This window comes from Nilaparvata lugens, chromosome X (assembly GCF_014356525.2).
Source record: "Nilaparvata lugens isolate BPH chromosome X, ASM1435652v1, whole genome shotgun sequence".
Taxonomy (NCBI): domain Eukaryota; kingdom Metazoa; phylum Arthropoda; class Insecta; order Hemiptera; family Delphacidae; genus Nilaparvata; species Nilaparvata lugens.
Window position 1 is genome coordinate 101485142 of NC_052518.1, and position 15132 is coordinate 101500273.

At 37.4% G+C, this 15132-nt stretch overlaps 1 protein-coding gene across 1 annotated transcript; it reads left to right on the forward strand.

Moving 5' to 3' along the window:
* The first annotated feature begins 3339 nt into the window (after positions 1 to 3339).
* On the forward strand, positions 3340 to 12563 carry LOC120354722. Its single transcript, XM_039442165.1, has 3 exons — positions 3340 to 3829; positions 4977 to 5257; positions 12518 to 12563. Exons 1-3 carry the CDS (start codon positions 3386 to 3388, stop codon positions 12561 to 12563), a joined length of 771 nt encoding a protein of 256 aa, XP_039298099.1. The 5' UTR covers positions 3340 to 3385.
* Positions 12564 to 15132: the final 2569 nt, after the last annotated feature.

Consider the following 15132-nt stretch of genomic DNA (forward strand, 5'->3'; position numbering starts at 1 on the left):
ATTCACAACGTATGTTTCTAAATCCGCGTAAATGGTGTACTTTTTCTTCAACGTCGCGCCTAGTTTCTTGAATTTAATTGTCTCTCCGCGTTTAGGATATGAAACGCGTTGGGATTCAAACTTGGAACAAAGTTCCACATGTTTCAACAAATTTGCTTCAGCATCACAATTTTTAGTTTTGTTTGATGTAAATCTATGGAAACAAAAATTGCAAATGTGTACTTGACCATGATGTTTTGAAAGGTGGGAGAGAAGACGTGATAGACCGTTTTTCCCGTTTGCGGTATTTACTAAACAGAAATGAGTTTTTCCTGCATCGCCTTTTAGCATTAAAAGATTAATTTGGTGTTTACGCGTGCGGAAAATGCTTGTACGGTAGGGGAAAAACTTTTTGTTGTCATACGCGATGACGTGAATTGCAATGTCCGGATTGAGTATTTCAAATTTCTTAATATCGCGTGTCGTCACCGGGAAATTTACACCTCGCGTATTGAGTCTGTGAGCAAACTTGCTCAAATACTTTACAGTCAGGTGTGAGTCCTTTGGCTTCTGATGGAAATACGCGAGCACTGACCATAAAAAGCATTTTTCGTCAGAGAGATTTTTGACATTTATAATGCATTTTTTGTTTTTCAAAAACTGGGGTGTTTGAATGAAACTGGATGTGTATATAGGATTAAATTTAATCACGTTCACATCCAGTGATTCAATTTTCTTTAGCACCCATCCACTCCCATGTCTTACGAAATTTTCGAAAGATGAGAGGATTTTTTTCACAGCCAAGAAAAAATGCTCATTAAAATCTTCATAGTTCTCAAGCACGTTTAGCGCTATGTTGGAGTAACTATGTAGATTTATTAGAGATGAGACAGAGTCACCAACCTGCTTGTCATCCATCACCACTAATTTATACAGCAAAACGTTTAAGACTATAAACCACTTAACATTCCCATCATGGCGTGCCGCATGTTCCCTAATTATATCGAAAACTCGACGTTTCGAGCTCTCTAGCACGTTGGTAATGTCGATATCCTCGTCATCGAGGGTGATGCGATGGCGGGCTGCGCTTGAATTGATGCCACGTAGTCTGCGTTCCCTCGGCATGATTCTGAAAAACAAAACGATCAGGATGAGATAGAGTACAACAACATGTTTAGTTGTGAATTGACATTGGTAGAAGAAGGGTGTGTGAAAATGATATCTCAAGATCACATAATGTTGTATGAAAGATTAAGATTATTATCTTTTGATAAAAGATGGTTGAAATCTTCTCCGCATTTGTCCGCGGAAAACATGGCGAAAGAGGGATTTATATTCTCATCTCCACCAGACATTGTGCGATGTGTATTTTGTTCAATTTATTTGGGAAAATGGGAAGAAAGTGACATACCAGCAATAGAACATGCAAGGTACAGTCCGAACTGTAGAAGGAAAGATAATATAACAATTGAAGAGGAGAATTTCGATAATAATATTCTACGAGAATATGAAGAAAGATATTCAACTTTTAATTGTGTAGAAGATTCATCCGTTCAAGGAGAGTATTTTGAAAAGCATCATCATTGTGACTTTTGTAAATCATTATGCAATAAAGCAGAGTATTTTGCGAGAAATGGTTATTTCTTACATAAAAATCCATTCTATCTGCAATGTGTCTATTGCAAATATATTATGGAAAATCCATTTGAAAAAGTAATACATTTACCGTTTTGTTTATATGAAGAGTGTGAGAAAGAAGAGCGGGGCTTGGATGTTCCGGATATACCATATTCTAAAGATGAAGTAAAATCGCATGCATGCAGTATATTGTAGAAGGTTTTTTCTCCTCCGAGGACAAAAACTGTCCTCGGAGGACTATTTTCCTCCTCAGAGGATAAAATCAAAGTAAAAATGTACTTACATGTAGTGGTTGATGCTGCGTGAATCTCCTCAAGTGTAGATAGCGGGCTACAGGTGTAGATAGCGGGTTACAGGTGTAGATAGCGGTCTATGCTAGAGCTGTAGATAGCGCCCTATGATTGATTCCTCTCAGCTGTCTTGTCTCGACGAGAGCTCAACTGGTTATGAGGTTCAGAACTCGAGTTGAGAGGTGAGAAAATGCTGTGAAAACAATGAAATATTTAATAACTGAATCGAGAAATGCTATTCCTCTATGACGTGAAATATTTAATAACTGAATCGAGAATGCTATTCCTCTATCTTGAAATGTTGTGAAATATTTAATAACTGAATCGAGAATGCTATTCCTCTATGGTCTGAAATATTTATTAGAAATAGAGTGCTATAAAGTACAATAAATTATCGCTAGAGTGTGCTTTTCATAATAATAATAAGCTAGAGCAAGGTAATCTGTTAGTAGCGATCTTGTCTTTGCTGATACAACATCAAGCTACTGTACTGAGATGGATAATGTGTTTGGTGTGGAGTCTGAGTTAAAGTCTTCAGATTTGTGCGTTCAATTCATTATAGATAGACATTTTAATCAATTAAGTGAATACCATTCTGTTCCTTTAGAAAAAATGAGATATCAATATAAATTAAGTGAACTCTTGGACACACACCTAGATATATTGCAGCGATTAGCAGAAAAAGGATGGACAAATCTACAATATTTAACTTTTGTGAGAGATTATGAAAAATTAGGTTCTTGCTTCAGTGATGGATACGATCATATTCTTGTTTGTGATTTATATGGTACATCATATGATAAATTCTGGGGGAATGGGGACCGCCCAGATTCATATAAATGTGAGTGTGCAATCCTTAAACAGTCTATCAATAGAATTAAGAAGGTTATAATAGAAAACAATGCTCATTTAACAGAAGAACAATTAAATCAACTTATCTGGAATTTTTTACGAGATTCTGCAGATGAGACAGGGTTAGAACAGGATTGACAAAGAAAGATCAAAATCAAGTATGTGTGCAATATTGTAAATAAATGAAATGCAACAACTTTGCTACTGTAATACATTAGATTGGTTAAATATTAAAATGCGTTATCTCATTGATGATAGAAAACACTGACAAGATAAGATTCATGTTTGAAAAATGAGGTCCTCTTACTTCCATGTTGAAGGATCTAACATTGATTTGAATTATAAAATTAGAATCAAGCTAGATGTTTTATTCCCGTAGACATGGGGGATTTCAGCTTCTAGCAGGTGAAGTCTCATGCTGAGTTCTAGACGAGATTTTTTTTTTTCGTCTTCTAACACATGGATGCTATTTGAAAAATGATCGTGTGTGGGATACTTACAATCTGATAACGATCTGGGAGCACGTGTTGTTGGGGAGAAATTCGAATTTTTTTCGCCTTGTAGCACACTCTCGCTCGCACGTGCCTGGAACAGAGAGAGAAACGTATGCTATATAAACACAAGTGATGAGAGGAAAATTATCATTCACATCAGAGACAGATTTGAGTATACTTCACACATCGTACGAGATGAGTTCTCCATCGTTCATCTTACCAGATAGCCCACCCCCGCAGCGTGTGCTCAACTATTGGCAGCGCAAAGCTGCCGAGTCGTGTGCCGGCTTATCTGCTGCTGCTGCTGCCGCTGCCGCCTCCGCTGCCTCCCCCGCCTCCTCCTCCGCCTCACCCCTGAAGAGACAGGGAATCTTCGTACAACGAGAGAGGGGTGAGGAGATCATCATCGGGGACAGTCCTCTCCCTCAATCATTACCGACTACCTGGGCACTGCGCCGTGCGGTGCTGACAACCCTATCAAACAGCATCAGGGAGAGGCAGGCGAAGAGGAAATTAACGTTCGAGGAGCCTGAAGTTAGCGGGGAAGAGGAGGAGGAGGTGCTCACTCAATCAAAGGTTAGTTTCAACAAATATTATTATTATTATTGTATTAACATGTAATGTGCACAAAATCTTTATAAAATGTGAATTTTTAAAACTAATTTCTAATGGATAAAATCTCTTGCGTGCATTACAAGTCATTACTGATTCTTATACTGTGAGCGAAGACTGAGCTTGACTTCTAATTGTGCTATCAAAACAATTCGAACACAGATAAATTCTCATGATGGTTGCATTGAAATTTGTGTAAAAATTCAAAACATGTTTTAGTAATTTTGATAATAAATTCGAATATGTTGCATGAAACAATTCAATTATCTACCAATTTGAATTGAGTTCAAGTAATCGGAGAATTTCCGAGTTATTACTTATATATATATATATTACTTACTATATCAAATTACTGATTCGAATAATACATAAACTGTTTATAATATTCCGTGTGAAACAAAATTATTGTTGATAAAAATGAACATGTAATGAACTGAAATATTGATTCGAATAATACATTGTTATTAGAATTATGAAAAATGCATTCACATGCATAAACTGTTTATAATATTTCGTGTGAAACAAAATTATTGTTGATAAAAATGAACATGTAATGAACTGAAATATTGATTTGAATAATACATTGTTATTTGAATTATGAAAAATGCGTTCACATGCATAACTGTTTATAATATTTCGTGTGAAACAAAATTATTGTTGATAAAAATGAACATGTAATGAACTGAAATATTGATTCGAATAATACATTGTTATTTGAATTATGAAAAATGCGTTCACATGCATAAACTGTTATAATATTTCGTGTGAAACAAAATTATTGTTGATAAAAATGAACATGTAATGAACTGAAATATTGATTCGAATAATACATTGTTATTTGAATTATGAAAAATGCGTTCACATGCATAAACTGTTTATAATATTTCGTGTGAAACAAAATTATTGTTGATAAAAATGAACATGTAATGAAGTGAAATATTTTTTGAGTCAATTATCTAGCAATTTGAATTGAGTTCAAGTAATCGGAGAATTTCCGAGTTATTACTTACTTTCAATTTTGAATAGTGAATCTGTTGAGCAAGTTCTCCCTCTCTCGTATGATTTTATAACCTGAAACAAATAAGAGTCTAATGAAATATTTTTTCAACAGAAACGTGTTCCGGAAGAGAACTCATCCATGCTACCGCTGATGGAGGAGGTGCGTCGAAGGGAGGAGGAGGAAGCGGAGAATGAGATGGACGTGGAGACGGAGGAGTTGCTCGCCATTATAAATCATACTGAGAAACCGTGGACGTCTCTCCGGCAGTTGGTGGAGGACACGCCGTACCCCATCGTGGGGGTATGGCAGATTACCAACCAACATGGTCGCCGGGTAATTTTAAAAGTGCATTTAACATCTGTACGACTGACGGACATATACATGCCGGAGAGGTATAGCCGCGGTTTGACCTCCAAAGACATTGAACATTTTAACAAAAATTGTAAATCCCTATGTCTCTTTGTGAAGCATGTTAATGCTTTTTTGACAGACATAAATATTATTAAGTGCAAAATTAGCAAATTTGGCATTTGACAATATTTATGTCGGTGAGCATTAACATGTTTTGCATTAAATATGTTATGTAATAGTAGTGTTCAATAAAATGTGTCCATATTTGATAAAAAATTGTTTTCAATTCTTACCTGTTGTTGCCGTTGTTGATAAGTTCGTAATGAATAGTAGAAACACGCAGAAGAAGAAATGCTTCAGCTGCTCTGTTGTGAATGATATTCAAATAAGGTGAGTGCGTCTTTTATAGTTTGTTGTGAGCATGCTCACTAGTCTATTCCGCTACACACACACACACACACACACACACACACACACACACACACACACACACACAGCCGTGCAGGCAAGTGCTGGCGGCTTCTCGCTCCCTCCTACATTAGCACGTGTTCGCACGTGCTCCTACAGATGTGGGTGGGCCAGCATCATTTCTCCCCTTTTCAAATCGCATTCACCTTTCAGATTTGAAATAATATTCTTATCATTCAAGCAATGTATCATAGCAATCATGGTATGAATTCATTTCCAACTCGATTGAAAATTAAACCAATTCAAGTTGGTGTATTGATTAATTAACCTCAGTTAATGTTCAACCATTGAGTTGAAAGGTAATGAAAAATGGTATGTAGGAGAAAAAAGCAGAGTTCGAGGAAACGGGGTAAAGGAATCTTGAGTTCAGCAGCAAGAGTTTTTAAAGGTGTGTCAGGTTTGGCAGGTAATGTGACATCAACTATTTTAAATAAGGTAATTGATAACCTGGGGGAAGAATATCATATTCCGGGATACGAGTATTGCGGACCGGGGACCAAGGTTAATGAAAGGTTAAAGAGAGGTGATCAAGGTATAAATTCATTAGATAGAGCTTGCAAGATACATGATATAGCCTATACTCAAAATAGCGATAATAAAACTCGGGCGGTAGCTGACAGAGCTCTAGCAAACGCTGCATGGGACATTTTCAAAAATCCACAAACACCCCTTGCCGAGAAAGCACTTAGCTATCTTGTTACAAACATCATGAAAGCTAAAGCGGCGTTTGGTGGGTCTTTGAGAAAGAAGAAGAAGAAGAAGAATGAGAGGAGAAGTTATAGTAACGAAATTAGACGCAAAGCTATAGCTCAGTTGAAAAAGCATATTGCAGGAAAAGGATATTTTTTGAAGCCTTTTCCTAGTATTAGTGGGGAGAGAGTTCCACCCCTACCCCCATCATCATATGGAGTGAGTTTATTCCCTCAAGTTAAGAAACGTAGAACAACAAAGAAGAGTAGGAAGAAGAAGAAGAAGAAGAAGGCATGAATATTGAAGGAGAATTGAGTAATTATGATTTGATTGATTGGTCGAAATTATTACAGATTCAGCTAAGAGGCATATATATGCTAGATGCATTACCCAAAAAATTCTAAAAAACGAGAATGCCATTGTGAATTTAGCAAGGGAAAGCGAGGATGGCACACATTGGGTAGCATATAAGAAAGTTGGTTCTAATGTTTGGTATTTTGATCCAATTGGAAATTTACAACCTCCATACGAATTGGACAAATATTGGAAAAAAGAAAATGGAGTAAATATATTTTATAATGTAGAGCATATGCAACCATTAAATAGCGATTTTTGTGGTCATCTTACATTATTGTTTCTTGCAAATCAGTTGTAATTAAGTGTTTGTGCTGAACACACAAGATGGTGGTTATTACATTACGATCTAACACGAGTAACCTCTATGAACATTTACAAGAAATTATAGAATTGGATAAAAATCGTGAATGGGAAATTGGATTGATTAATTTTTCCAGTTACAATAGTATTGCAAACATTAACAAAGGAACAAATTCCAGCTTCAAATATGGTGATAGATTAATCGAGTTGGATACTGGTGCATATGAAGTTGAGGATATTATAAAATCTTTAAAGAATAAATTGAATATTGATGGCAAGAAGAATAAACTTATTATACGTGCAAACGTAAATACTATGAAGATTGAAATTCATTCTGATAAACCCATTGATTTAACACGTTCTGATTCGATTGCTAAGATACTTGGTTTTGATAATGTTGTTTTGCAGCCAAATAAATGGCATTATTCCAAACATTTGGTTAACATAACAAGCGTTGACAGTATTGTAGTTGAGTGTAATTTAGCTTGCGGCAGTTACTCTGAGGGAAAACAAAAACATATAATCTACGAATTTTTACCAAAGGTTCCTAGCGGTTATTTAATAAACGAAGTACCATCACCGATTATTTATGTACCTTTGAATACGCATCGAATTCAAACTATTAATGTAAAGGTAACGGACCAGAACGGATCGTTTATTGATTTCCGCGGAGATACAATTACAATTAGGTTGCACATACGTGAAAAGTAATGGGTTATCTTATTTTCAACCCACGTTCGAATAAGACCAATCAAGTCATTAGAGAAAGGAACGCGATAGCGACAACACCTAAAAACAAACGTGCTTTGTCGGCTAAAAGCGCGAGAATATTAGAAAAGTTGGGTTTTATAGTTGATTGGCGAAATGTTAGGAGGGGGAGCGGCAATTAGTGAAATTCTGGATGTGGAGACAGACCTTCAGTTTTATAATGATATTACTAAATTCCAATTTCACACTCATACAGTTTATTCGGGACAGGAAATAAAAAACTCTGACGAGGCACGTATTGGCATAAATTCTTTAGATGTCTATTCTTTACCTTGTAAATCATTCATATTGATTGAGGGAACAGTTAACTGTACAAAACCGGGAACAGACCCAGCCGATGCACCAGTTGCAGCAGACTATAAATTAAGCAGTAACGTAATCGGCAACCCTTTTGACGAAATACGATATGAATTAGCAGGTCAGCAAATTTCTAAATCAAGATTGATTGGATTAACATCCACAATTAAAGCTATATTGGTGAAAAATACTCTCGATAAAAACACATATCACTTGGCTGGTTTTGACAGAGCAGGATATGAGCTAACGGATAATACATTCACTTTCTGTGTACCGCTGAAATTAATCCTCCCGTTTTTTGAAGATTTTCAAAGAATAATTTTAAATTTGAAACAGGAACTCGTCTTATTGAGGTCACCGACAGATCTAAATTGTGTTGAGTCTCAAAGTGAAACAAGCGTTAGTGTGAAAATTACAAAACTGCAATGGAGAATGCCCTACATAACTTTAGAAGATCATGTAAGACTGAAATTTTTGAGACTGCTTGATGCTGACACACCACTGAAATTAGGTTTCCGCCATTGGGAAATTTGTGAATTACCAAATTTGCAAAATTCACTTAACCATTCTTGGGCAGTTCGTACCACATCGAGTTTTGATAGTCCAAAATACGTTATAATTGCATTTCAAACTGATCGTAAGAATAAAATTAAAAAATCAATATCTAATTTCGATAGCTGCAGTATTTACAATGTTAAAGTATATTTGAACAGTGAGTATTATCCATATGAAAATCTGCTAGGTAAGAAGGAAGTTTTATACCAGATGTTCCTGGATTTCGCGCCCTCATATTATAATCATTCAATCAATAGCGAACTCGGAACAGAAATCGATTTTAAAACGTTTTGTGAATCAACACCGCTGATTGTTGTAGATTGTTCACACCAACCAAGTCATTTGAAATCATCGACAGATGTTCGTATTGAAATGGAATTTAAAAGTGCAGTACCTGCAAATACTTCCGCCTATTGCGTTTTAATTAGCGATCGTGTGATGGAATACACACCTCTCACGAGCATGGTGAAAGAAGTTCAGTAATTTTATTGATAGAGCGCGCCGGCTATATAAGGTATGCATTCTGCTCAATTTAGTTCATTATCAGTTTCACCTTTGAACAGGCAACATGTCCTATTCTTTGTGTTCTGATATTTTGGACAAACCACAAACTCGCTCTATTGGTATTCAGTGCGATCTTGATAGTTTCTATTATGAAGCAAGTACACCGAAGCCGCTGGAGGAGGAGGAGAAACGAGAAGGATTCGAGGAGTCCGCCGCTGCCGCTGAGGGGAGGGAGAAAGACAAAGCCCGCGAGGCCGCCGAAGAGAAAGAAGTGGACAAGGAAGCGAGTGCGAAAATTGCTACGGTTGATCTTCACTGGTTTAAACAAGATTGTAATCAAATTATTGTGAAAGAACTTGCCATAATTGATCAGTTTAATAATTATATTGTGTTCCATTTCAAATCACCATTTGCAAAGACAGAATTGAGTGCAAAATTGTATAACGATGTAACATGGTTAGAACGTCACTATCATAAAATAAAATGGGAAGATGGAGATTTAGAATACAGTGAGTCATTAATACGTGATTACCTTACAGCTTATGAGAAAATTTTCACAAAAGGAACTGAGAAAGCAAAGTTTTTAAGAAGATTGCATAGCAACGTTCAATGTATACCAGAGGATTTTCCAAAACCTGATTTCAGCTTTTTCACTAGTTCATGGTGTTATGCTGCGTGCAACATTCATAAAAATAGACCACATTCTCGCTGTGCTTTATTCTCTGCCCAACATTATAATTCTTTGTTGTTTAAAAATATGTATCAAACAAATAATTTCTTGTGCAAAAACAATCGAATGCAAAGTATGAAAATGGCTCCGATGTACACGAATTCACAGAAAAGAAACTTTGCTTGTTATGGATTCTTCTACAACGGAAAGGATCTACAATGTGTTTATTGCCTGCATGCATTGAGACTGCATAAAGCGCGTACATGTTGTCTATCGTCAATTAATGAAGAAAGACCACTTAATTACTCTATAATAGTTCCTGCCTATACTTAGTTTTCTTCATTCGCTCAACAACATGGATCCGAGAAAGTGGTTGGCTGCTGACAACGAATTGGAAGTGAGGTTAAAAAACTGTATTGATTGGTATGATGAGTGTGAAAGTGCAATTAGGAAATCAACTCCTGAAAATTATAGTTTGGCGAAGCAATTGAAAGACATTTTTCTAAGCACGGTTAATTTAAATGATATAAGAGACTATCTATGTTATTATCGTCCTCATAATTTGTGTATAGATAAGCTAATTAGAATTGAAGATGAAATTATGAATAGTTGTGTCGAAATGTGTAAATAAACGTTTTCTGCCTTCAAATGATTTTTCATTCCAATATCCCATTCACGTTTTTTAGTTTAGTTGCTGCTTAGAGCTAGACCAGACAAGACGTGTGGGGTGATCTTTTAGTACACGAGCCCCTATAACACGTGCATCTCATCAATTTAGAAAGAGAGATATATCTTTCCCCCTCATTCGAGACACGTCAAACATCTGTGAGATGCAGTGTTATGGTTTTTCAAAATTCAAAAAATTAACTCGTCTCTTGATGTCAATTTCATTTAATGAATTTGATTCAATTGCGAAGAATATTAAATTTTCAACAGGATGTCAAGATGTTGATTTACCGTTAACAAAAACAGAAAATGTACACTTTTCGATTTTATCTGAGATTTTCGAACTGCTCAATATTCTAGACAGCGGACATCTACATTATGATTGTACAAATGATTCGTCATTATCTGTTGTTAAAAATTCCGATGAACTTTGGAAATGCTTGTACGATATTGCAGATAAAAAATGTAAAAGAACTTAGATCATTGTAGAGATTTATAGCATTAGATGCGAGAGAATTTCTCAATTCAATTAGATGTAGAGAGAGAGAGTCATTGACCTCACTCTGGATTCACTAGTATAGAGTAATATGAATTCACTTTAATCTGTCACCAAGGGAATTTCTCAAAGAGATTTTTTCCCTCATCTAGCATTCACCTCAATCTGTCAGTATAGCATTAGATGTAGAAATATGGATTCACTTTAATCTGTCAGTATAGAGAGGGAATTTTTCCTCCAAAAAGGGAAATTTTTTTTTTCCCCGGGCAAAGGAAGAGAGAGAGAGATATCTCTTTTCATCCCCCTCACCACCACTGGACAAGGGGAAGGGGTTAGAGAGAGATATATCTCTCTCTTTTCAACCCCCCTCACCTCCACTGGGCGGGGGGAAGGGGAGAGAGAAAGAGAGAGAGAAAGATATATCTCTCTCTTTTCATCCCCCTCACCTCCACTGGGCAGGGGGAAGGGGAGAGAGAAAGAGAGAGAGAAAGATATATCTCTCTCTTTTCATCCCCCTCACCACCACTGGGCAGGGGGAAGGGGAAATCTATTTTTAGAACACCCCCCACCCTGCGGGCGGGGGGAAGGGGAGGCGGGATTGACGAGGGGGGAGAGGGGGGAGGGGATTTCGAGCAAAAAAGCTTCCTTGAAGTCCCAAATCATGCCTACTTGTCCGTGACAAAAGGTTATGTTATAATTGCCTCAAGCCTTTCACACCCAATCATGTTTGTTCGGACAAATCGTGTACACTTTGTGGCAAGAGTCACCACACTGTTCTTCATAGGTCGTATCCTCAATCACGAGACACTCAGCCTACTTCTAAGGATAAGGTAACTTCAAATGTTATTCATTCTCAATCTTTTGCTCCCTCCAAGGGTAAGAATGCTGTTTTGAATTCCGTCATGGTTCAGAATGCAGAAACAACTAAACAAGCTGTTTCTCATGCAGAACAGCCTCAGAAAAACTCTCATGTCACTATGAGCTCCACTTCCTCACTGTGTTTGCAACAGCAATCAACTGTCGCCTTGTTACCTACTGCCGAAGTTTTGGTTCAATCTTCTAGTGGGGAATTTATTAAAGCAACCGCGCTTTTAGATTCTTGCTCTGATTGTAATTTGATGTCAACTAGGTTGGCTGAAAAATTGTCACTTGTTACTTTGTATTCGGACACTTTGATTCATAGTGTAGGTGAGAATAAGACCAAATCATCTATTTCTCATTCAGTTTGCTTGTCTTCATCTGATCGTTTGTGGTCGGTTGAAGAAAATTGTATTGTAGTTGATAGCATATCATCTAATGTTCCTAGGGTGAACATTGATCTTTCTAAAATTTCAATTCCTGTTGAACTCAAATTAGCGGATCCATTGTTTGATCAGCCTAAGCCTGTAGATTTGTTACTTGGTGCTGGCATATTCGCATCTGTACTTCAGCCTGGTAAATTGTATCTAGCTCAAAACGCTCCCATTCTTCAGAAAACCAGTCTAGGTTGGGTCATATTTGGTTCTTGTAAAGCTATTCGTCCTATTGCAGCACCTCATTTGTGTCTCCCTGCTTCGCCTGTGGCCGCTCCCCGTAGGGTCATGTCAAATTTTCTAACTTCAAATGATGTCTCTCATCAGTTAGAGAAATCAGTTCAGATATCAGTTCAGGAAATCAGTTCTCAATCAGTTCAGGTATTAGCTACCACTTCTTCTCATAATGATGTTATCTCAGGCATAATTAATAGTTGCTCCACCTATCACAAAATTGTTCGTACAACGGCGTATGTTCTACGGTTCATTCATAATTGTAGGAAACAAAATTCAGTCACTCCACGCTTTGGTCAATTAGCTATCTCTGAAATTTCAGAAGCTGAAAATTGTATCTTCAAATCCATTCAAGAAGAAGCTTTCTCTGCTGAACTTAAAGCATTGCGTCAAAATCAGGAGCTATTGCCTAATAGCTCTATTAAAGCCTTGTCACCATTCATTCACTCAGATTCTCTGCTCAGAGTTGGTGGACGTTTGCAAAATGCAAATGCTTCCTTTAATTATAAACATCAAATATTGTTGCCCAGCAATCACAAATTCACTCGTGCATTGATTGTTGCTCTCCATCGTCGTCTAAGTCATGCTGGTGTGCAGGCCACCATGGCCAGTGTAAGACAACGATTTTGGTTTCCTTCCACCCGTCGCACCATCAAAAGTGTATTGCAGCATTGCATATTGTGTTTTCACTTTTCGGCTCTTCGTTCTCAGCAAATCATGGGTAGTTTACCAGCAGCCCGTGTTCAGGCTAATTTTCCCTTTTACAATTGTGGTTTGGATTACGCCGGTCCTATTTCCATCCGTGTAGGTGGCCCCAAATCTCGTACCTTTTCTAAAGCATACTTGTCGCTGTTTGTGTGTATATGAACTCGTGCCGTTCATATTGAAACTGTCTTGGAACTTACTTCCAAGGCATTTATTGCTGCTCTGATTCGGTTTTCTGCTCGTCGTGGCATTCCGCATTCTATTTTTTCGGACAATGCCACAACTTCGTTGGTGCCAACAATGAGCTACGTGAGCTCCACGAATTTTTGTCCTCTGATCGTCTCAAATCAGATATTCATGACACTATGTCTGTACTCAACATCCAATGGCACTTCATTCCCCCTCGGGCTCCGCACTTCGGTGGACTCTGGGAGAATGCGGTAAAAAACTTCAAACGCATATTCCGTGTAGTTACATTCAACAAGGTATTTAACTTTGAAGAAACCTGTACTCTTGCTGCTCAGGTCAAAGCCATCTTGAATTCGCGCCCTCTTGTTCCCTTGTCGGAAGATCCACATGATCTTGCCTACTTGTCTCCAGGTCATTTTTTGATTGGATGTCCACTTACGTCATTACCCTTCTTACCGCCTAACACCAAACACATTGATCATCGTTCACGTTGGTATCAACTTGCTGTTTCTATCCAGGAGCTTTGGGATAGGTGGTCTCGTGAATATTTAACCACTCTTCAGAAAAAAGGCAAATGGCTAAACGATTGTGAAAATTTGAAGGTCGGTACGGTTGTCATCTTGAAGGATCCTGGTTCTGCGCAGTCCACTTGGAAGCTGGCGCGCATTACTGAAGTTCATCCCGGTAAGGACGACAAGGTTCGAGTTGTCACTGTTCTCACTCCCTCTGGCACTTTTAAGAGAGCTATTTCGAGTTTAGCACCTCTTCCCATTGATGAGGATTCTAGTTAATCCCCTTTCTCTTATGGTTCATTTTGTATTTTTAGGTTTCATTGTTTTTTCCCCTGGTTCTCACATGGGGCCCAGTTTTCAATTTCCAATTGCCTTGCCAGATTTTACATATTTCTTATTTTTTCTTATTGTGCCATTCCCCCGTATGACACTAGGGGCCCAGTTTATGTAAAATCTGACAAAGCATTTATTGGAACGGTTCCACTTGTTACTCGTTCCGCTACTACGTAGACATCATGTCGTCATTTTCCGTCTGCGCTGTCCAGTGACGTCACAGTTACGGTTCTACGGCACTGCTTTAATCAAGTTGGTTTCCTATATTATTCACATTATTTGTCGTGTTATTTGCCGTTTCAATTTTAATATTTGTACTATTCGATTTTTTGGAATTTATTTTGTCTTTAGGCATCTTACTTTCTAGATATTTGTTACTTTTTCACCAAACGTTTGTAAACGTGTTACTTTCGTTTCAAACACATCAGGCATGTCCCTTTTTCTTACCAGCATTAGCGGTTTCCTTGTCTTTCAATGGAGTCTAGTCGGTGTGTGCACATCTCGCGCCCGGTCTAAACTTTTCATCCAAATTCATCTGATCTACGGAACGTTTTTAAAAGTGAATTATTCTTTCAAATTAATTAGTTTATTCTATTCTTCAATTGTGATTCAATTATTCATCAATTTCTTCACTTATTTACTCTGATAAACTTTGTCAAAATTGCAACCTCGATATAGGCACAATTTAAGAGATGGAGTTCATCGAACAAATCTTTACCAACGGGGAGTGAGAAGCGCTGGTATAAGATTGTTCAACACGTTACCAACACATATAAAAGAACTGAACGGTAAATTTTTTAAAACTAAACTAAAAAATGAGTTGTTGACTATTTCCGCCTATTCAACTGCGGAATTTACGGCTCACTATGAGCAATAATAC

Coding starts and splice junctions, on each gene's coding strand:
- LOC120354722 (XM_039442165.1), top strand. CDS start 3,386: ATGAGAGGAAAATTATCATTCACATCAGAGACAGATTTGAGTATACTT. Junction 3,830..4,976: donor AGGTGCTCACTCAATCAAAG/GTTAGTTTCAAC, acceptor TTTTTTCAACAG/AAACGTGTTCCGGAAGAGAA. Junction 5,258..12,517: donor GACATATACATGCCGGAGAG/GTATAGCCGCGG, acceptor GTCCTATTGCAG/CACCTCATTTGTGTCTCCCT.